General features: G+C 40.8%; 1 protein-coding gene across 2 annotated transcripts in view; it reads left to right on the top strand.

The window, feature by feature from the left end:
• The first annotated feature begins 2,954 nt into the window (after positions 1 to 2,954).
• CSNK1G1 (casein kinase 1 gamma 1) overlaps positions 2,955 to 24,401 on the top strand; it is a 51,600-nt gene continuing 30,153 nt past the window's right edge. The window contains exons 1-5 of one of the 2 annotated variants that reach the window (XM_035132274.2): positions 2,955 to 3,070; positions 16,353 to 16,744; positions 19,593 to 19,633; positions 20,583 to 20,652; positions 22,931 to 23,082. In XM_035132274.2, coding sequence (XP_034988165.1) covers positions 16,567 to 16,744; positions 19,593 to 19,633; positions 20,583 to 20,652; positions 22,931 to 23,082 — 441 coding nt within the window. In that variant the 5' untranslated portion in view covers positions 2,955 to 3,070; positions 16,353 to 16,566. The remainder of the gene's footprint in view (positions 3,071 to 16,352; positions 16,745 to 19,592; positions 19,634 to 20,582; positions 20,653 to 22,930; positions 23,083 to 24,401) is intronic. The other variant, XM_035132276.2, reaches the window with a different exon arrangement.

Genomic DNA, 24,401 nt, shown 5'->3' with positions numbered 1-24,401 from the left:
CTTTTCCAGAAGAAAATATGTTGGTTGACGGGGTTGGCAACCTGCTTCTTCTGTAACCCTGCTCTATTTGAATGATTTTGAATCATGCTATAATAAGCCATATGCCACATTTAGAAACAGTCACATGAAAAATCTGCTAGCTTCTTTGGCTATATCAAAGAGCTGGATTGTTTTTACAGAAAGTTTCACCTGACAGCCAAGAATTCCCAGACCAAGACAGTTAATATTTGAATAGCTTTACCAGAAACTTCAAAAGTTTACTGAAAAGTTTCTTCTTAGAGAATACAAAAATAACAAAGATGTACTGTAGTTCACTTTCAGATCTGAGAACTGCAGTTTAAGAGATGCAGGACCTCTAAGCATCTGAATAGCAGAGATAAAGTGTTTTCCTCTGCATTGTGCTGTGAGGCAGAGGAAGATGCTTTGTGCAGACATCTTCCACTATAATAATGCGAGGTTTCAGGCAGTAAGGAAACAGGAAACTGTGCTTTGACCTGGTAGCAATGGGAGGATGCAAGAAATAGAAAGGGTTTTTGATTTTTCTAGGAACTGGGAGACTTCAAATGGCTGTGGATTTGCCACTCCTGCTCTAGGGGTAGTATTTAGCTACCTTTTATTTGTAGTAGACCAAGTGAGATAATGAGGATAAATGTTAGATCCTTTATTTTCAGTGGGTTTGTTTTGAGTAAATCTTAGTTGAATCCCACCCTTAAAGTTTAGCTAAAATGTCAAATTTCATAATCCAGCAGTTTCAGTTGATTTAAAGGTATATTTGCATGTTCACCAATCTTTAAGCTTACACATTAGCTCTGCATGGCAGCTATTGATACGACACCTTATATTGTATACATATGATAACTATACTAAGGGCACAAATTCCACCAGTGTGTTATGGCCTTTGGTCTCTGTACTTGTATATAACATAATCTGAGTGAGAATAATGCTTTAGCTGCTAATGTGGAGTGGGCTCTAATCCATGAAAGATGTCATAATAAATGTAATATGCAAAACACAATTACCGATAGGTCCCAATTGAACTGATAGTTAATATCTATGTCAGTATGCTTGATGTTTCATAGAATTGTAGAATTGGACTGCAACACAGGAATCTTTTTGCCCATCATGGGGCTCGAACCCACCACCTTGAAATTAAAGACTCGTGTTCTAATAGCTGGACAACTGTACAAAAGGATAGCTCTCTGTACTGAGGAATTTGCAGTCTAAAATGTGGTGCTTTGAGGGAAGCAGTAATGGGAATAAACAGGAAGAATGCTTATTTCAGTCAGATGTATTTTGTATGGAAATAGGATTGTGTCCAAGCTTTCATGAAACGGATTGGCTTTGAAGGAAGAGGTGGTATCCTGAATATATTTTGGAAGGCAATTATTTTGGAGAGCGGTTTAAACATACAAGGTAACAGGGAGGAAATTAGAAGAAATCAATAAGGTACAATTAGAGAGCAGGCACCCATGAGGCAATAGACAACCATGAAGGTGGCAAAGTGAAGCTCATGAAAGCAAAGTGAGAGAAGAGATAGGGAAAGGCCAGGGGAGGGCTCAGAAGAGTCTCAACAAATGAAACTGACCTGTAGAAAATGTAACTTGAAAAAAGAGACATTGCACATATTTTTGTCAACCAAGAAATCTTTAATAAAAATAAATAGAAGAGAAGGCTTAGGGTGGCTGTGATGCATCTGGAAGCAGAAGGGAGAGGAGAACCAGTGTAGGGATCTAAGCAGGGGTATCATGAATGATTATGGCAGCAGAAAGCTGGATAGGCATGGGGGAATAGAAGATAGAAAAGATCAGCTCACACTAGGTGAGAAATGAGCAGAGCCTGACTGCAGGGCCTTTGCCAAAGGGACAGAGAATGTATTTTTGAGAGCCAGTGTATTGAAATTGTTAGTGTGTTGGACCATGACCTGGGTTTGAATCCCCACTCAGCCATGAAACTCACGGGGTGACATTCCGCCAGTCACCACCCCAACCTACCTCACAGGCTCGTGAGGATGAACTGGAGAGAACCACGTACACCACTTTGAGCTCCCTGGAAGAAAAGGTGGTAAATAAATGTAAGGTAAAGGTAAAGGGACCCCTGACCATTAGGTCCAGTCATGACCAACTCGGGGTGCGGCGCTCATCTTGCATTATTGGCCGAGGGAGCTGGCGTATAGCTTCCAGGTCATGTGGCCAGCATGAAAAAGCAGCTTCTGGCGAACCAGGGCAGCACACGGAAGTAATAAGTGTAGTAAGTAATAAAATTTGATTATTGATGTAAGCCTCCAAAATGTATTTTGTATAGTTAAGTTTTTATCTCTAGCTTCAGTATGTTTTATTTTATTGCTACGGCCAGTGTTTTTGTTTCCCCCCACTAAAAAATGTTTAGGGGTACTCACATTCTCCTACACATATTGAAATACTGCCACTCAGTGAGGCCAAATTTGGTTCACAAAATGTTCAGGGATATGCATCCCCCCCAGAAAAAAAGCACTGGCTACGGCTAGTGACTGATGCAAATAAAGATTCTTCTGATCTTCAAGCAGAAAGAAGAATCTGAGATAAATCTGCAGCTAAGTGGGATGGTCTCCCTCGGGAGGTTGTGAATGAAGTCTCCTTTAAGGTTTTTTTTAAAAAAGATTTTAAAAATCCTTCCGGTTCCTTTTAATCCACGTTTCTAGCTCCTCCACATCCGCCCAATCAGCGGTTGCTCCGCGGGTGGGGGACGCCGACGCCGACTCCTCGCTCTCTGAGTCACGTGAGCCCCCTCGCCTCAAAATCTCATTCAGCTTCCGCTTGGTAACCGAACGCGGTTGCTAAGGTGCGTCCGCGGAGGCCGCGACCCGGAAGCAGTTTTTGTGACGGCGCCTCGGGCCGGCTCGCTTTTCTCCGATAGGGCGCCGGCTGGGCGTAGGGCGTGAGCCCGCAGCAAGAGCTTCCGGGGTGTCCCGCTCTCCCCCCCCCCTCCTGAGAGTGCTTCAACGAAGGAGGGGGCAGTGGCTCGGGGTACGCGCCCCCTCCCGCGCCCCCTACCCCCACCCCCACCCCGAGAGAAGCGGCCTTTCCTCAGGACGGTAAGAGGTCAGGGCGGATACCGGCGTTATAGTGCTCGTTTGCGGCGTTTACTTTTTCCTCAACGCAGAAGCGCCTCCGGCTGCTGCTTTACCTCCGAGGGCGGCGGCGCGGGGGGCGTCTCTCTGTGCCATTAACTGCAGTCGACGGGGCCTGCCCTTGCGAGGCAGGACGAGAGGAAGAGGGGATTTGGGGAAGGGGGCGCTCCCTCGGCTCAGGCATGTTCTGACTTGCCCAGGCCTCGCTTCGCTGATAACACTTGGCGCGCCTGGCGTGAGGCGCCTACGCTGTGGTTGCCCAAAGTGGAGGCTGCGTGTGCCCCCTTTTTTGAGGGGGGAGGGAGAAGAGGGATGCCCGGAGCAGAGTCTCGCCTTTCTCTCTCCATGCTGAAGAACGGAGCTTTTTCAGCCATACAGGAGCTTTTAAGCAGGTGTTTCCAGGGTTCTCTCTGTGTGTGTTGCTTTTCCACTGCAACCTGTTTCAGAATAATAATGGTGATGATTGTAGATGTCCTAACTCGATGCTGAGCAAAATGCTGAGCGGCTGCTCACCACGAAGGACTGGCTCCTAAGGGGTGTTTGATCAAAAAGTTCGCGTGCGCGCGCGCATGTGTGTGTGAGAGAGACAGAGGGCCTCCTAGTTTCTTAACCTGCAGTAAAATAAAAAAATTCCTTCAGTAGCACCTTAAAGACCAACTAAGTTTTTATTTTGGTATGAGCTTTCGTGTGCATGCACCTGCAGGTTTTGCCCTCCGACCAGCTCTGCCTTTGGAAAATACAATAGTGCTGCTTCCTACCGTCAAAGACCAAATTGCCATTAGGGGTTCAGGCCAATGGTCTGTCTAGCTCAGCCTTTTGTCTACAAGATTTGGTCATATTGTAGTGGTATTCGTAAAATAAGGGGCACTATACGAAATAATTCTGCGAAAGATTAGGAAATCTTATGTTTGGTTGATGCCCATTAGCAGATCTATGGTCACTACATTTAATCCTATTTTTAAAAGGACATTTCTGATACGGGGTTATGATGCATAAATCCCGTGAAACACACTTCCACTGGCTAGCTGCACATTGTGTGGAAAACATGGTTTGTCTTTTTTTCTTTAAACCTGTTGGGAGTCACACATAGTGTTTATGAGTCAAGTTTCTGGCAATTTTGAAATGCTCTGTGGGTGTTGAATACTTCACAGCCTTCATATCTGGAGCATGCAGCCTTTTGCTCCTCTGTGGGAAGCCAAGCTAGACAATTTAGGAAGAGCAAGGATGTGACTCCATTAAAGGAACTTGAAAGTTTTGAAAGGAACATGAAAGTTTTTCTGCTTTCTTTCTGCTAGGGGCCTGTTGAGCACATTGTTTTTCTTTTTCTTCTCTAAGCCTTGATGACTCCATAGACAAAATGCATCAGTTTATTGTTACCGTGTTTTCCCTTTTTTAAGACAGTCATAATATAAGCCATGGCAGGATTTTAAAGCCTTCGTAAAATATAAGACATACCCCGAAAATAAGCCATGCCTGCAGGGTTGGTGCCCAGCAGCGCCGGCGCTGGGCATGGGAGAGAGAAGACTGAGTAGCCACTGCGGCATCGCGCTGCCAAAGACTCGCAGCCACTGAGGAGCTCGCAGCGCCGGGGCTTGCGGGCGGCTCTCGCCTTGCCGCCCTTTCTCCTGCTCCTGGGGGAGACGCGGCTTCCATCCCCCATTGCCAAGGAAACAGCCCGGGGGAGAGACGCGAGAGCTGAGGTGCCCCCCGCTTGCGGATCCCGCCCGCCGCCCACCTGTTGCAGCGCTGCGCGGAGCACCGGATCGAGGAAGCGGCCTGCAGGGTCGGGATGGAAGCCGCATCTCTTAAAATTGTGTCTTAAAATGTGGGAAACACGGTATTACCCTTTATGTAGAGATCTAAACTAATGCTGATCTGTTGCTGTGCTTCTTAAAATGCCTTGTTTCTTCATTTTACTAGTTGTGGGGCTGAAAGAGGTTTGTTTGTATGAAGAAAAATCGTTTGCTGTTAGGATTGTATTAGCTTGTAATTATTTTTAAAATAGTTTATTTGATGTTTGTCCAGTTGATACTACCCTGTGTGCAAGATTCATATGGTGTGCAAGGATGCCGATATGTGTGCTAAAATTATATTAGTGTATCTCTGTGTTCGTTAAAGATATGCAGCTGAAAACTAGAGGTAATCTTAAACATAGTTACTTGAAACTAGGTCTTGTTAAATCAGTCTCTCAAGTCATGCTTAAAGTTTGCTGTCTTATTGTAGTGCAGATGGAATGCCTACGTATGCTTCCGCACTACATTATTTATAAAATACAACTTGTTTATTTCGGGGGGGGGGGGGGAACGGAGCAGCAAGTTTGTTTAATTCTTTGTTAGGACCTGAGTGAATCTTATATGTGGTATATGAAGTATATTACCAGAAGATGTTTCGATCTCCACTACTGTGGGTGACCTGTCACTCTGCACCTACAGGACACTCCCAATTTATGCAGGGTTTCGTTCCAAGGCACCACACATTTAAGTGAAACTGTGTATATTTGAAACACCATTGAAAAAGCCTGCAAACCCCCCAACCTGTTCCGCCTCTTTTTGTAATGTTTTTGGGTCACTTCTGGGTTTGGTGCAATGTGCGCGTGAGGAGCTACACACACATTGGCTGCTCCTAAAATGGTCACTGCCTGTATTGTATGTTGCTTCTTCCTGTTAGAAAGCTGTAGAATAGATTTTTAAAAAACTGAAGGCTGCATGATTCAGAAATAGAGCAAATTTTACAGACACACACACAAAAATTTTTTTAGCAATTGTTATTCTGGTAGCCTGACATTTAAGTACACATCTAGGAGTAATCATCATTGATATTACAGTGGTACCTTGGTTTACAGCCATAATCCGTTCTGGAGGTCCGGTTGTAAACCAAAACAGGTTGTAACCCAAGGCGTGCTTTTGGCAATGGGGCCTCCAAAATTCTTTTATGGGACATCAATTGAGCTCATAAATTACTGGAGCCCTGGCTAATTTATGGGATTGATGTCCCTTAGACTTACCTGCTCTACTTGTGCAATAAAGGTGTTCTTCCCATGTGATTTGCGAACTTCCATACTCCTAAGTCTGCCTGCAGTATACACCTGGTAGCTGAAAATGACAGATTTTTATACTTAAATCAGCAGTCAGTTTCCTGCAAGAGAGAGGCAGCAAAGTTATATCTTTAGGGACTAGGGAGTTGTCTTTAATAGAATCCAGCACATTTCAGAAATACGGTTTTGTTTATGTTTTGCTGTTCAATATCCATATGGAAGCACTGTGGATTTAGAATTCAGGATCATTCAATAACTCACTAAGCTGCATTTGCCATTTTTAAAATACAAGTTAGAATAGTGGTGTCAATTCTAAACTAATGCCTGGTAGCTATTTTTGAGGGGATAGTGAAAGTGAATCCAGCAGTGACAGAGGTGTGGGGTGTGTGTGCAGGGTATGTGCTATGTAGAGGTGCTCTTTGTACTGAATTTTGAATCTTCCTTATCTTTGTAACACTTTTTTTGCAATAGTCATTTATTCATTGTGCAATTAATAGGCCTGACTGGTACATTGTTATTAATGTGGAATTACTATTGAAAATGGTTTGGAACAGGCATAGGCAAACTCGGCCCTCCAGATGTTTTGGGACTACAATTCCCATCATCCTTGACCACTGGTCCTGTTAGCTAGGGATGATGGGAGTTGTAGTCCCAAAACATCTGGAGGGCTGAGTTTGCCTATGCCTGGTTTGGAACATCTGGTGCAAAATGCTGCATCCTGCCCTACCTAACTGATACTGGGAAGAGGAAATTGGTCCTACCAGTATTGTGGCATTACTTTGGTTCCATATTAACTTCTGGGACCAGTTCAAAGCCACTGTGCTTGTTTTTATAAGGCAGTTTATGGCACAGACCCTGCAAATGTGAACCCAACTGTACCTTGTGCAGCTACTAACCCACATGCATATTGAGAAAATGTTAGGGGACTGCAGTGGGAGCCGCCTTTCAAGATGGTCGTCTGTTCATAATAATTTATTATTATTATTATTTACAGGGAAGCTTTTAAATGTTTTATTATGTTTTGATATACTTTGGAAGCCTCCCAGAATGGCTGGGGCAACCCAGTCAGATGGACGGGGTACAAATAAATTATTATTATCATTATTATTAATCATTGGAATGGATAACCCAGGGAAATGCTCTGAACCAAATCTAGAGGCTGTGTAACATTTCTGTTAGGCATGCTTTTAGATATGTTAGTAGCCTTGGTTTGGATTACAGTGCAGATGAGTATGTATTAGGTTTCCATATATGTGGGGTCTAAGACCAGTTAAAATAGTTGAAACTTTTGTTTCATGTTAAAAAACAGAAAGCTTCATTTGGTGCTGTCTTCTGAACACTTTTATGATAAATTGGTTACCATTTTATCTAGGTATTATATACAGCTTATTGTAGGTGCTTTATAAGCACAAAATGACTGAGCAGTGATGTCTGCCATGGTAGAATGTCTGTGTAGCATTTGCTTTTAGGCTGGTTTTCATTACTGGGAAACTTATGTAACCTGGAAAGAGCATAAATATTAAGATAATTTATTCTAACCTATGATTTATGGGTGCAGTAGAACTTATTGCTGCAAAATAATCCAACCCCTTTTCGCAATCAGGGTTCAGATATCCTGAAGCCACCTACTTGTTCAGTTTCTCAGCACTGATGCGTGGGTATAACTGTGAACTGCTTCCATGGTAACCACTTTTAGCTGTTGACTGAACTACAAATAAGTGGCTAAACTATGCAGATTTATTCAAAATGTTTATAGACATTGATATATATGGTGGGTTGGTAACTTTAGGTCATTTGCTTGCCTATCCAGAGAAGTGGAACTCATCTTGGTTTGTTCATTTTCAGAGCAAGACTCCAAACCCCAGTCAAATTCTAAGCTCTGCTTCTGCTTTGTTCTTCTGGTTTAGAGTGTTGGGGATGATGGTGAGTTTGCACAAGTGGAGCATTGCCCTCCCAATAATTCCAGAACTCTTAAAGCCAGAAGAACCCAGTCTCTGTTATTCTCCCTGCAACACACACTCATTAATCTCAGTATCTCAAGGAGGATTTCACTTTACATGACGATGATTGCCCCCATCAGAGCCCCCACTCTTTGCCCCCACCCGGCCTTCACCAAATTACTCTCTCAATCTCTCTGGACTCCATTTTCAATCTTCCTCTGAAGACCAAGCAGCTACAAGGCTCAGCATGCATGCATCCATTGAACAATCGCTGTATGATGTGTTGCTAGGTCCCACCCGTTTGCTGCGGTGGGGACAATTCCCCCCATATCAGTTCTTTCCTTCATACACAGAAAAACCTGAGGGAGGGCATTGAGATGGAGCACCCCTCTATTAACCCTCCCTCCCAACATTCAGCAGGCCTTCAGGACAGAGCAATATACCATAGAGAAAGGGTGGTCCCAATCAATGCCTCCAGCCAATCCAGTTTGCAGCATTTCCCTTTATCTTTTATTCATTCAGAGAGCAGAGGAGCCACATTAAGTGTGTGAGTGTGGCAGGCTATAGCTTGCCTTTATAATATTTTTATTGCTTTGCCTGAAAGGTTTGTGAGTGAGAGAGAGGGGTAGGCTTGGGGGACTTGAAGATGAAGTGCCGCCAAACATCAGAAAGATCATGTCAGTGAGTGTGTTTATCAAATTAATTTTTGAAAACAGAGCAGAGGACAACATGGAAGGGGAAGGTGGGATACCATCACCAACTTGCCCCCCAGAGAATATATTTTGTTGCCCCCTTGTTGTGTTGTCAGAAGTAGCAGCTGGTGAGGACATTGGGAAGAAAGAGGGGATATTATGCAAGCTTCTGTTCCTCCCACCTCCATTTCCAACTTTCCTCCTTTAAGAATTTGGGCTTGACTCTCCTTTCATTATAGAAGTTGTAAAGTTTCTTTAAGACTTCAGTCCTTCAGAGTAAGTCCTCTAGAGCCCAGAGGGGATTACTTCTGAGGAGATAGAGGCCTGTTATAAATGTTGGAAGGCTGTTAATATTAGTATTATTGCAGAATTTATCAGGTGCTTATTGTAAACAGTGAAATCAGAGGGAAATGAAATGTGGAAAATCTGGATTTTGTTTTTCCATTTAATCTCACGGTTTACACTCCATCCATCTAACATAAGTATATGTCTGTATACAAACACACCATGCCACACACATTTACTTACAACCTGGGATAAAAACTTCATGCATCTGGATTGAACTGTGGTCCATGAAAGCTCCTGTCAATATCCTTTATTTGTTTTCTACAAAAGAAAGACTAATAATTAATTTTTATTTTCTATTTTGAATGTACCAGTGCCACTTAGCACCCTAACTCAGTGCTGCTTACTGAAGTCAGAGTTCATTCAGTTTGGATACAGAGAGGAAAAGGTGGAAGTATTTCATTTTACTCCATACCACAGGACTCTCAGCTCCCAATTATTTTACCTCCCCGGTATATATAAATTTACAATACAATCCTATAAATGCCTACTTAAGCAAATCCCATTGAATTAATTGAAGCAGAAATGGATTGAGGATGGCAGTCTTAGTTGATTTTAAAATGTACTGTGAAATTTTCCATAGGGTTGCTGCCTAAATTCTAAAGAAAGAATGTTGCCATCTGTTGTTGAGTCAAGCTTGCACATGCTAGGGTTTTGCCCCAGTAGGAATCCTGGATTTTTGCTGAAAATTACCACAGCAACAAAAACAACTATAATAATAGTAACATATGTGTTAGAGTTCTAATCTGAGCAGTGCAAGCTGGTAGACAATTGAGCTCTATGCTGATCATGTGCACCAGAGGTTTTCAACCTTTCTGAGTCCACGGCTCCCTTGACCATTCTTTCTGTGGCTCCCCTGTTGCCTGTGGGCAGCCTCTCACCTCTTTTTGAACACCCTCCTTCGGTCTCCTCTTCTCTCCCTTCTCCTTGGGAGTCCTTTGGGCAGCAGCCACCACCGCCCCTGGTCTCAGAGCTTACATGCCACAAGAAATGTGGCATCCCAAGTACCCAAAACCTTTTAGGTAACAAGATTCTGAGGACTCAGCTGTACAGGCAGTCCTGCAAAATATGTTATCTTGCAAATGGAGTGTTCATAAGCATGCTACTAGAGAGGTACTGATGAAAAAGAATGAATTAGGTTGTTATCCCAATCCCATTTGCCTGAGAGTAGGCCCTTTTGAATTTAGTAGGATCTATTTCTGTGTTGAAATGTTTAGGATTCTGTGGTTAGGCCTGTTCTTCCAAGAATTTCTATATTATAAACATTTAACTGACTGCAGTACTTGATGAACCTGCGACTTAATATATTGGGTTAAGAGTATCTATGTACATACCCGTATTTATAAATATTATTCAAATGACTTATGATTGTCCACTACTGCTGTTTGTGGTGGTCCATTTATAATTGCTGTGAAAAATGTGTCATTGATGTGAATTGTGTATTAGTTCACTTGTTTCGAAAAAAAATAACCAGAATTGTTAAAATGTGTTACTGAATTGTAAAATATATTAACATTGACAATACTGTATACACAATCTCCCCCCCCCCCCACGGTGACTAGACATTCTGTTGTTGCGCCCATAGTCTTGTTGCGCCCATAGTCTAGGTTTAAGGAGCCATTTAGCGAATAGCTTACATATCTGAGTTTCTAACACTGTATTGGGTACCTCTGGGGAAGACTTGCTTGTCATTGCTGAAACATTTTGGAATATTACTCTGGTCCATAGCTGCCAAGTTTTCACTTTTCTCGCGAGGAAGCCTATTCAGCATAAGGGAAAATCCCTGTAAAAAAGGGATAACTTGGCAGCTATGCTCTGGTCCCAGCTTTTTATGCAGCTATAGATAAAGCATTGCTCCAAATACCTCTCCAGCCCCAGTAGACATACTTCTCATTCATTCTTGACACCAAGTGATTAAACTGTTTTATTCCGGGCTAAACGTTAATAGTTTTGTGTTCTGTCTTTTCATGCCTGAATATAAGCAGAAAGATATCTGTTTCTACAGACCAGAAAGAGGAGATGTTGGTTGGTTGGTCATATACACAAAGTAGACATATGAAATATTAGGGTTACTCTTCCTTCACAGAGCTCTTTTAATTGCTAAAGAACTTGCAGAAAGAGAATAATTCCAGTATGTATTGATTTATAAACCTTGTTGGACAGAGTCAGTGCTGTGCATAATAGAACTGTATCCAATTTAATGGATGTGACTAATATAGATATCCTAATTTCAGTGTGTCTACTCAGGGTATAACTTGGTTGGATACAATCCATAGTTTTTAAAGTGCTCAGTAAATTCTAAGAGTAATACACATGACTTCAAAATAATACATGTGACTTTTCGATTATTGCTTACTATTTTTAAACGGCAAAATATTCTTGAACATGAGGACTCCTTGTCTTCCTAACGGTTGTGATTATACTTGCTGAATAACACTTGAACGGCATTATGTTATCACAGCCACCTAAGTTCTATGAGTCTCTCACATTCTAGGGTGATGCAGCTTCTCAACATCAACCGGCCAATTGGGTTTTACAGAAGACATGTAACTTGGAACATAAAGATTTTTCTTGGGTTAAATGACAAAATGCTATTGTACCTATCCTTTCTGAACCAGGTACAGTATGTCAAAATAATTAGGTTAACGGTAAGCCTAAGGCTAGAGGATAGTAGTTAGAAAAATGGTCTATTATAGCAGCCATTAAAAAAATACAGAAAATTAGATATTGCCTTAAATTTTCGCAAAATCAGATCATAAAAATTTTCAAACATATCTGGATTATAGTACTACATCTGACATTACCTTTTTCCTAGACAGAAATGAAGCAAATTCTTTTGGAATTCTGTTTCTTTCGTATTTTCTACTTGGGCTTTTTGTCCTTTGGTTTTGCTGCCGGGTATACATAATTTACACAGGAAGCCGCTTACACCAGGTCAGACAGTTGCTCCATCTTGTGAAGTATTGTCTACTCTGACTGGCAGTGGCCTCTCAGTTCCATCCAAATGAGATCACAAAGCCACCTTATACTTAGTATGGTGCAATAGCCACATATGGACTGGACAGTAAAATGCCAGCTGATTGGTGAGCTTGAATGACCATTAACCAATATTTTAAGCTAGTTTGTCTTGCACGTTTTGAACTTGTGGGGGCATCTTAAGTTACCTGAGCTGCTGTCACCACCACTGCCTTGCCCAACAACAACAATCTTTTAGTGGGTGAGCATGAGGAGATTCTCATGTGCAGTGACAGATATCGAGTGGCTGTGTACAAAAATCTATTAATTGGAATTGGAATTGGAATTGGAATGAAGGAATGAATGTATATGGTTCTAGCAAAAGTGCTGTTCCCTCAACAGATGTGGAATTTTCCTGTGGGGAAAACAGTAGGCTTTCTCATCTTAACAGAAATAGCTTTGAGTTGTACATTTCTGCAGTGTAGAGTCAGAGGCTGACTTTGGTAATATGGTGCCCTAAGCAAGGACAAAATGTGATGCCCCCCTTAAGTTTGAGTAGTTACTTGTGGAAATATAGGTGGTTGTTGTTGTTGTTGTTGTTGTTGTTGTTGTTATGCACCTCTTCGGCTTGGCACCTTTTTGGGGGGAACTGTCTACACCGCCCTAAATCCGATGCTGAGCATGGTAATTACCTAATACTGTTAGTATTACATTATTTTTGATTGAATAAAGTACTGTTAACAATACTTTAAAACTCTTTATTAAAAAGCATTTCACAAATTATTTATTCTAAAAGAGAAAATGGTTCATGTGGGTTCTCCTTCAGTTCTTTCCCGCTGCTGGAAGGCTAAATGCTTTGCATGACTCAGTTCTTCGGTTCAGTATCAGTTTTTAGCTTTAGGGTAGCAGAGCTGGGGAAAACTGCTGTTGGTCAGAGCGGGCAAGGCTAGGCAAGATGGACCAATGTTCGGACTTGGTATATGACAGCTTCTTTTGTTCATATAACATAGTTATCCTTTAGTGAAAATGTTGGGTACCAGACTTAAAAAACCTTTCTCTACCTGTTTTTAAGCAACAGGTAGGTAGCCGTGTTGGTCTGCCGTTGAAACAAAATAAAAATAAAATAGAAAAATTCCTTCCAGTAGCACCTTAGAGACGAAGCAAGTTTGTCATTGGTATGAGCTTTCATGTGCATGCACACTTCTTCAGATACACTGAAATAGAAGTCACCAGACTCTTATATATAGTGGGAGGGTGGGGAGGGGTATTACTCAGAAGGGTGGTGGGAATGGGTGATTGGCTGATAGGTGTGGTAAACCTGTTGATGACTGTTAACGACTGCAATTGGTCTTACAGGAAAAAGTAAGGGGTGAGATGGCTAAAATTTTATCAGAAAAACAACTCCTCACCCACAATAATACAACAACCAGACTTAACATGGACACTGGTACCAGAGCCTGCAATAAACCCAGATGCCTACTTTGTTGCAACATACACCTGGACAACACCATTACTGGCCCCAACAACATCAAACATAACACCTCAGGACTATTTAATTGCTCATCTTCTAACTGTGTATGCCATCAAATGCCAACAGTGCCCTTCAGCTCTCTATATTGGACAAGCAGGCCAAACCCTACGCCAAAGGATAAATGGACATAAATCTGACATCAGGAATCACAAGACAGAGAAACCAGTAGGAGAACACTTCAATCTTCCAGGGCATTCTATGCAAGATCTCAAAGTAGCTGTCTTATTACAAAAGAATTTCAGAAATAGACTGGAAAGAGAAGTTGCTGAATTGCAACTTATTACCAAACTTAAAACCATGGAGAGACCTGGTCTGAATAGAGACATTGGATTCTTATCTCATTATACATGATAAAGCTATTTTTAGCCATCTCAACCCTTGCTTTTTTTCTGTAAGACCAATTGCAGTCATTAAGAGTCGTCAGCAGGTTTACCACACCTATCAGCCAATCACCTATTCCCACCACCCTTCTGAGTAATGCCCCTCCCCACCCTCCCACTATATATAAGGGTCTGGTGACTTCTGTTTCAGTGTATCTGAAGAAGTGTGCATGCACACGAAAGCTCATACCAATGACAAACTTAGTTAGTCTCTAAGGTGCCACTGGAAGGAATTTTATTTCTATTTTGTTTTTAAGCAAGTTAAAGAGAGACTGAACTAAGTAAAGGTTTCAGGAGCTCTGAAAATACATTCCTGGGTTGTCAAACAGCAGAAAATGGGAAATAAAAAGTTAGGATAACAGAATACTATATTAGTAACTATTTCTATTTCATTTTTTAAAATGCATTTGGCTATGGCTATTGTTTGAGATGATGTTTTAGAGCAGAACAGTTCCCACATGGTAATGTTAGTTCAGTGCATGAGCACAAGGTTGTCATGTCTGTATTATGCAACCTCAGTTTATTTGTATCTTAAAGGTTTCTGACAATCTTCAGGACTGTATTGCAGAAAAGGTGCTATGATGAGAAGAAAAGTGCATATAATTAGGAATACAAGTTAATGCAATCAGAGTCATTTGAGTCAAACTGAATGTACAACTGTAATACATGAGAAGGATTAGGGGATTTCATAATAGGGAAGCAATCCAAGCTCATGGTAATAGGCTGTTATCATGCCCCTAAGAAGATAAAACCTTGTCATTTCTAATGTTTTGTTTTTATAAATTGACATCTAAAATAAGTTGCACAACGTCCATAAACTCTGATTCCTATGGTATATTCAAATTAAGTTTACAAGGCTCTGTCTTTCTTTGAATGTACATATTAATGTCAAAGTGCAAGTATAATTGGTCATTCTAAAGATAAAAGTATCTCAGCCTGTTAAGGAACTATTTTAATTAATTTTTACTTTTCTGTTATAAATCTACCTCAAAGGAAGTATTTGATATCAAGCAGACAATAATTCTTAAATGTTAGGCAATAGTGACAGAGAACTCTGTATGTGGCTACAAAATCTAAAAGCACATGGATATAAACTATTTCCTAGTGAGATACATTTATTGAGAATGTTTACAACTACAGTATCACTAGAGTTGGCAGTAATAGACATTATGTTTTGGGTCTGTGATGTCTCCAGAAACTGAGGGCTTAGCTTTTGTGTTCTTGGCTGGGGATTGGGCAAGTAACCATTGGTAATGACAGACTTTAAATTTGTTTCATGATTAGTGGGGCTAAGTGTGAAGGGTACACTGTTAGGCAAATATGTATTGCCTCTCTTATGCCAGATTGAGGAATAAGGCATTTAAAAGTGTTTGAGAGAGTGTGTGTATGTGTAAAATTGACTTTCCTTCTAAAATTTAAAAACTGAAGCTGACAGTGGTTAATAGAATCACCATTAGGTTGAAGGATTTTATCATGTCTGCTTTTGAAACCAACTTTATGTTAAACATTTCATACTCCATCTTCAGTTTGAAAACTTCTGGGGCTGCTTGCAATATAGAATTTAAAGTCTTTTAAATCTGTCTTAATGCAGAAGCGATTGCTGCTATGTTTGTAGCATTTTAAATTGTATTTATACTTACTTTGTTTTAAATACTATTTAAAATGCCACAAATCATAGCAGCAATCACTGCTGCATTAAGACAGATTTAACAAACTTTAAGAGAACTCTGGGGTTTGACTGAGATTGCCTTGTAGAATTCTTATATCCTACATAGCACATATTATGTTTTAAATTTGTACTCTTAATTTTGTAAAATATAATTTTGAAATTGTATTCATAATGCAGAAATGCACAAACCTTGCATATAACAAACCTAATAATTAAACTTTGGCTACCCTTACTTTACCCAAAGCATTAGCTGACAAACACTGTTATTTGTATGATGTACAAATCATTTGTGCTCTTGGGCATTATTGCTGTCAAGCATTATTTGTCCCTTTGTTCTGTACATCTAAACTCATGAACATTGTTTAGTAAGACATTAATAAGTGTAGCCATGTTCACTTATTTGTTACTTGATATAAAGCTAAGATACTCTTCTAATATCTTAGATTGAAAAGTGTGTGACTTTTGAAATGGAGGAAAACTGCTATTTCCAATGTCAGGGGTGGGAATGGCTATGGGTAGTATCCATTTCTATTCAAGTTTATATTTTCCACAATGGGAAACAACAAATGGTTACACTGACACTGGCAACCTGGTGAAAATGCTGATTCCAAAATAGCTATCATTGAATTCTATTTTAGTGAACAGCTTGTTCTTTTATAAATAGGATTTTGATCTTACAATTGCCCTTTTTCTGTTGCAGGTTATATAAGATTCTCCCCTACCTTGTGGAGGACTCCGGAGTTGCCCATCGAATGTTCGGTGGAAGAACACTAATAACCTGGATATGGTGCCAAAAGATCTCCAAATGATTTTATAGTTTGACCCAATGATTCTTCTGGATATATATTTCTCTCTTCAAGAATAAGTGCAAAGTCCAAATCCTGCTCACTGGAAGATATTTTTATTTTAAGATCATGGACCATCTTACTAGGGAGAAAGATGAAAGGCGAACCGGAAAAGGAAATCCAGCAAGAAGTTCACACAGTTCCCGAGCATCAAGTTCGACTTCAGCCTCTGGTGTTCTTATGGTTGGGCCCAATTTCAGAGTTGGCAAGAAGATAGGGAGTGGAAATTTCGGAGAGCTCAGGCTAGGTAAGAGCATATAACTTTCACAGGTTGTAAACAGTGCTACACTATTTAGTTAAAATCTTTTGATCAGCTAAAATGGTGTCCCTAGTGCAATTAATGTAGTACATGTCAAAACTTCAGATAGCAGGTGCCACCTTAGGAAAGGCAGTTCCCTGTCTCCTGTGTAAGGGGGATGCCCTTTGTAAGGCAGTTTTTGCTGCAGTATATACATACCTCATACAAAACGTATGTTTTTCATATTGTTTCATATGAAAGTTATAATTAACACTTCTTTACTTGGGTGACATGTTTCTTTTTTCCCTTTTTCTGCTCAGGAAGTTTTAATATGCTATTTTTTTACTATACATAACTTGGTTTAGCTGAATAATTTTCATATATACAGAAAATGATGAAGCTTATATAAATTAATAAGCAATGCTTAATGCAGTTCTTTCAGAATTCCACAGTATATACTGTAATTTCCTGTTCCATAATGCTGCAAAATGAAAATTTCCCATATAAACAAGCAATTATCTTGCTCTCTTTTTTAGAGCAGATAAAAGAATGAAAGCCCAGTATAATACCTACCAGTTTATACTGGTTTAACTGGTTGCTGGAGAATGCTGTTTCTTATAATAATCATGCTACCTCCCTCCACTCTTTCTGCCTGAAACTGCAGCAGCCAATCAGTTAAAGCCAAACAAAGGAAAAATTGATTTGTCTGATTTTTCTCCCTCCTCCTCCTCCTCCCCTACATGATTTCTGCCTAAAATTGCTTCCTCCAACCAGCAAAACACAAGCAAGGAAGGAAGTAGGCAAACTCCAGTTGTTCAGATATCTGAGCGAGCCTTATTTGGTGAAGTTTGCGTATAAGTCTTTGTGTTCAGATAACTGAGCTTTTAGATAACAAGCATTTTGATAGTGGGACCCGTGTGTGCAATATTATTCCTAAACTTTCTTGCTTCTGGGTAAAACCACCAGCTAAGGACAAAGTCAGGCTTCCCCTGTCCACACCAACAACACATCCCACTCACCATATAAAACATATTAGGTAGCTATAATGCATTCAGATACTATTTCATCCATAACTCTCTGAAATTCTCAATTTTAATGAGGCAGATTAGCTATTCCGGCTTGTCCAGCCATAATTCCATACATTCTCTATTTTCTCACACACACAAAATAAATGCTAAGCTCTCTGCTATGACACATGTGCATTATCTAAAAATAAATTAATTGTGCTTCTTCTAATATACTTTTACCCATATGCAAATCTAATCAATAACTGGTTTGATTTGCACATCTAATCAGTGGTTTGCTTCTTCAGTCAACTTAAATCTTATATTCTGAATTGATAGTTCAAGACACATGCCTATATTTTCCTCCTCTGTCCAGGCCCTTTAATTTTTCTCCTGCTCCAAACACCAAAGGGCAGGTAAAGCTAAAGGGTAAAGGGACCCCTGACCATTAGGTCCAGTCACGGATGACTCTGGGGTTGCGGTGCTCATCTCGCTTTAATGTCCGAGGAAGCCAGGGTACAGCCGGCATGTGGCCAGCATGACTAAGTTGCTTCTGGCGAACCGGAGCAGTGCATGGAAATGCTGTTTACCTTCCCGCTGGAGCGGTACCTATTTATCTACTTGCACTTTGATGTGCTTTCGAACTGCTAGGTTGGCAGGAGCAGGGACCGAGCAATGGGAGCTCACCCCATTGCGGGGATTCGAACCGCCAACCTTCTGATCGGCAAGCCCTAGACTCTGTGGTTTAACCCACAGCGCCACCTGTGTCCCTAAAAGGGCAGGTAGGCAGCTGCTAATTTTGACTGTTGCTTCCTCATAACATGAATGCTCCCTCACCCCAAAGAGGTTGAACTTTGTGTTCATACACCACTTGGAAAATACTTTACAACAAGTTTATTTTGGGAGTAAAATAAACCTCACTAGGGTGTCATTTATCTTGATTTTATTTGAGTCTCAAAAGAATGCTTTTTTGGATATAAATTGTATTTCAGTTGAGTCATGCATACAGTTTAAACTTTAGCAATAGTATATAAATGAAGTAGGCAATCTAGCTGACAATTTCAAGACCTTTGTGCTTATGTGAAACTTGGGTTTGTTTAAGTTTGTTTAGGCTCAGTTTTCTGTTAAAAAAATATTTGTAACAATTTTGTTTGGTTCCCTCCCCCTCTCCCCTACATAGGGACATTCTTGGTCATACTTTTCTCTGAATAGTTTTGTATTATTAAATATATATAAAAGAAACATTAAAACATTGAAGAATTTATGTTAAAACAATGGGTGATAAAGAATAGGCGAATTGCACATTATTCCCTCTAATATTGAATATAATTAATTTTTGCACATAAACAATGTACTCATAATAACATACAGTCGTACCTTGGTTTTCGAACAGCTTAGTTCCTGAACGTTTTGACTCCCAAATGTCGCAAACCCAGAAGTGAGTGTCCCAGTTTGTGAACTATTTTTGTAAGCTGAATATCCAACAAGGCTTCCACAGCTTCTGATTGGCTGCAGGAGCTTCCTGCAGCCAATCAGAAGCCACAATTTGGTTTACGAACGTTTTGGAAGTTGGACGGACTTCTGGAATGGATTCCATTTGACTTCCAAAGTACAACTGTAGTCAGATTTAATTGATTCAGTTATACAGCAGACCAGATGTTTTGGACTACAACTGCCACCAGTGCCAGCCAGCTCAGCCATGTTGACTGGGGCTGATGGTACTTGTAGCCCCAATATCTGAAGAGACCAAGTTGGTGAAGACTGGAGTAAACCTCTTTTCATTCTGGAAACTTGAAAAACTAGCAATACTGACTTATCTGTCACCATTGTGATCTTCATTGTGTCTCTTGCAGGCAAAAATCTTTATACAAATGAATACGTAGCAATCAAACTGGTGAGTAGATGTGCAATTTTTAAACATCTCTGAAATTCTGAGTGTTAATCAAATTAGGAGTTTAGATTATTTTCCTGTTGATCTAGACCAGGCATGTCCAACCATTAGACCGGTAGATCCCCGTCTGATCCTGGTAGATCGCAGGACTCTTATCGATCATGGGATTAAATAAAGTTTACCGAAAGTTAACAAATAAAAGCTGAATAATTCTGGGCAATCCTACCCCCCAAAAGTTCAACAACTCTGGGTTCAAAAACTCTGGGCAATCCACCCACCCCACGCACTCTCCTCCCTCCCTCCAATGACAATGGGTAGATCACTGCCAGTTTTTTTATACTGGGAGTAGATTGCAGTCTCTTGGGAGTTGGACGTGCCTGATCTAGACTGTTTTCCTGGACATCTCTGTAAACTGTTGTCTTTTAGGTTCCTGGTAGAACACTTCCCTGTTGTAAACACATTCACGAAATGCTTTCATAAAGAGATTTGGAAAGCTGTTTTGATATTAACCTGCCATGTATCTTAATAATATTTTTTAGTGAATGGCCACTTCTTTCTAACTTATTTATTTGTTTTAACTTGTATCCTTCCCTTCATCCATAGATTTTAAGGCAGGTAACATACATACATACATATACAAAATATCATGTATGTAATTCAGATTAATGACCCAAATTAAGTTCTTTGACAGATGCTTAATATTAGGCTCTTCCCTATCTGACAATGTGACCATGTAGCTGCTTATCTTCAGTTTTTGCCTACATTGAAGTTGGCCTCATGAATTCACACCTGATATTTTGTGGTTGGAAAGTCAAAGGGCAAGGATTGAATAGCAATTCTTCAAAGTCAGCAAATTAAATCCTGGTCCTAGGTGGTTTTCCAAGTTTGAGAGATGCTAAGGCTGCCATAGAGTTCCATTTAATTTGACTATTTTTTCACTCTGTTTTTGTAGGAGCCATTAAAATCTCGTGCCCCACAGCTGCATTTAGAGTATAGGTTTTATAAACACATTGGCTGCACAGGTAAGTAATCTAATCGCTAGAAATGATAATAAATGGAGAGTATTTAACTTGTAGTTGGTGTATTTTAAACTTCATCAATAACATTCCTGGAGACCACTCTTAGCTGATCTGACAGTTGCAATTTTGATGCACTTCCACAGTCCTCAAGATTTGTTTACCTTTGTATCCCAAGCATAAAGGGAACTCATTTTATTCTGTTGGTAAGAGTAACTTTGAGAAAATATGTGCAGAAGGCATGTATAATAGATCTGACTTAAGGGTTGTAGCTGGTACCGGTATACTGGAAAACAGATGTGACTCCCTTAACACATGTGAGAAGAGCCACTGCAGATACAAGATGCACCCAGAAGAGTCCTGCTGGATCAGAACATCTCTAGTCCCAACATCTGGTTTCCAAATGTGGTCAACCAGATGGCTTCCTAGAAGCAGGATAGTAGCCCTTTCCCACAGAAGAATACTGCCTCTGATCCTGGAGGGTAGCATAGAGCCACTATGACTAGTAGCCATCGATAGTGCTACGCTTCATGAATTTGCCCAACCCAAGCCATCTAAGCTAATGGCCGCCAGTGTATCTTGCTGCGGTAAATTCCTTTGTTTGACCAGGCATGCTCTTTGAAGACAAAAGGTGTCTGTTATGTAGGGTAGGGTAGTGTGAGGACATGAATTGTGCTTTTCACAAGGGACGACTCCGGACTCTGCTTCTGTATTTTTACAGAGCTTTATTATATACATATGTACAAGACAGAGCTAAAGTTCTCATGTCCATTCAGTCCGAGTCATATCCAGGAAGATCAGTGGGACTGCCTCCAACAACGTATCTTGGGAAGGGCTAATCTCCTCTGCTCCTCCCTGCGCTTCCAACCCCTGCGCAGTTGAGGAGACGGGGCCACTAAAGCGATGCTCATGTTCTTTTGCGTCCGAGAGCCCTCCCTCCGCAGTGCTCTCTGCCTGCCTGCTGCTCTGGTATGACGATCTTGGACTCTCCTGGTGCCCTGGGCTCATAGCATCCCTGACCATTTGCACCTTGCACCTCCTCTCCAGGCTCTTTGCTCACTGGGTGGTGCTGTGAGCTCCTTGCATCCCTGACCCCTTGTACTCCCTCACCATGTTGTCCGCTGACCCCTGGTGGTCCCCTGACAGGTAGGCATCAAAATAAAGAAAGTGCTAGTTGATCTTCACAGCCCAGTCAAAGAACAGAGCAGTAGATACTAAATTTACACGTGGCATTGACTTCCAGGACTGGAAACCTATTGACTGGAAGCTTTGCTTTTTGGCTGAGAATTGGTCCGTGAAACAGAACTTGGGTTGCTTTGAAATGGGCTAGATAAATTATTGGAGGATAAGGTATCAACGGCTGTTAACCATGACTATGTGCTACCTCCAGGATTAGAGAGAGCTTGTCTCTGAATACCAGTCACTGGGAAACAACAATGAGATAGTAGTATTGTCCTCATGCCCTGAGGACATGTGGGCTTCCAACAGGCATCTGATAAACCACTGTGGGGTACAGGATACTGGAGTAGTTGGGCTTTGGTCTGATCCAGCGGGGCTCTTTTGTTCTTGTAACAGAGATACAGTTGTACCTTGGTTCTCTTAATGCTCCGGAACTCGTATGTTTCGGCTCCCGAATGACCGAAAACCAGAAGTGAGTGCTCTGGTTTTCAAATGTTTTTCAGAAGCTGAACGTCTAGGACGTTCCTGCAGCAAATCAGAAGCCGTGTCTTGGTTTTCGAACAGTTCTGGAATTCGAATGGAGTGCTGGAACGCATTCTGTTCGAGAACCAAGATATGACTGTACTAGTTAGGATCAGTCAGTTCCGTATGCCCAAGGGATACTGTGCTCTGTGAGCCATTTCTGAAAGTGAAATTTGTGGGGGAGTTTGAAAAGCAGTTTGTGAGATCATATGGTTTGCTTATAGAAAAAAAGGGTAAAATATCCTGGTCAGCTTGAAGAAACCATTGCACCCATATCCAAGTAGCTCTTAGATACCAGCTGTAAAGTTTGATGGATTGTGATTATTACTGTCCTAGTGCACAGCATCTCTACAAAAAAGCAATACACAACCACCACCACCACCACCCCATTACAAATTAATTGAAAGGGTTTCATGTGGTGTGGTGGGGAGAACAACTGATAGATAAATTTCAGAACCATTTTTGTGACAGAATTTGACTGGCATAAGTAAAATCTGTTGGCTTTGGGAGTTTGCATACAATAGTAATGATGCTACTGCAACCATCTGGATGTATTCCAAAAGTATGTTTTGTATACTTTCAGTTGAAGGCTTCCCCCAGGTGTATTACTATGGGCCGTGTGGAAAGTACAATGCCATGGTACTTGAGCTCCTTGGTCCAAGTTTGGAGGACTTATTTGACCTTTGTGATAGAACATTCACTCTGAAGACAGTCTTAATGATAGCAATCCAGCTGGTGAGTAAAAGAATAGTTTGTGCTGATTTCGTAGTCTTTGGTTTACATGATTTCCTAATATTAACAAATGGTTCAGGAAACTACATATTAACTCTTACATGGGGAGTAGCCAACAGAGTGTCTCCAGATGTTGTTGGATTCTAGCTCCCATCATCTCTGATTATTGGCTGGGCTGACTTGGGCTGATGGGAATGGGCTTCCCTTGCACTATGCTAACTTTCAGTTTTCAAGAAAATTAAGTGTTTGTGTGTGATATATTTGTTTAGTACATTGGGTTTTTTCTTGCTTTTTAGTTGTACTTAGTTGAGTTAATCTTCAGTAACTCAGTAAATATAAATTGTTTGTTTACTATGCTTTGTTCACTTTAGACAGCAAGATTTGAACATATCAAGAACTGCATGTCCTTGACCTCTTGAATGGAATGATTTATGTTCTTGTTGATGTTTAGAAAGGATTATTGATTGCATATGTCGGGCTGGTGAACCTGTGGCCCTTCAGATGTCATTGGTCTCCAGATCCCATCAACCCCAGCCAGCATATCCGGTGGTTGTGAAAAATATCAGTGGTTTACAACAGTATATGCAAAAAGACCATTAAAAATATAAAAATTAGAAATCAACTATGTATTATGGAAAGATGTATTCATAATTGTCTACTTCAGCTTGACAGAAGAGAAGTTTTTAAAGGTGTTCAAAAGTTGAAATGAAAGGTGCCTGCTGAATCTATTGGCAGAGTATTCCACAAGACAGGGCTGGTGATAGTTACTAAAGGCTTGGTTACTTACTGCAGTCAAATGAGCCTCACAAACTTGGGGAATGACCAACAACGCTCCTACAGATGTCGGTGATCAAGCTGGGATGTAAGGGATCAGGCAGTCCCAAAGATACCCTGGAATTAAATAGTTAAGAGCTTTGTAAATTAATACAAGGGCCTTTAGCCTGGCTCAGTAGTAATGGGCAACCTGTGTAGAGGTTTTAGTAATGCTATCACATGTTGTTTGTCAGGTGCTTATCTGCCTTCCTATTGCCACATTTTGCACCAGTTGGAGCTTCTGAGCCAGGCCAAAGGGAGCTCCACATAAGAGTGCATTACAGTATTCTAGGCTTGAGGTTACTACCGCATGGACTACCATGGTCAAACTTTTAAAAACATTATATTATCAGGCCTTGTTGGTGGCAGACAAGGAAATTCAAGTTAGCTGGCCCTGTGCATAAGCTTCGGTTCCCAAAATAGAGTTTGGGCACTTTCAAATGGTTGTATATGTGTCAAGCTGGTCAGATTGATTACAAGTGCATCATGTTAAATGTGTACAAGTTGAA

This window comes from Zootoca vivipara, chromosome 14, assembly GCF_963506605.1.
Source record: "Zootoca vivipara chromosome 14, rZooViv1.1, whole genome shotgun sequence".
In the NCBI taxonomy this organism is placed as follows: Eukaryota; Metazoa; Chordata; class Lepidosauria; order Squamata; family Lacertidae; genus Zootoca; species Zootoca vivipara.
Note: the sequence above shows the minus strand (reverse complement) of the source record. Positions and strands in the feature narration are given on the sequence as shown.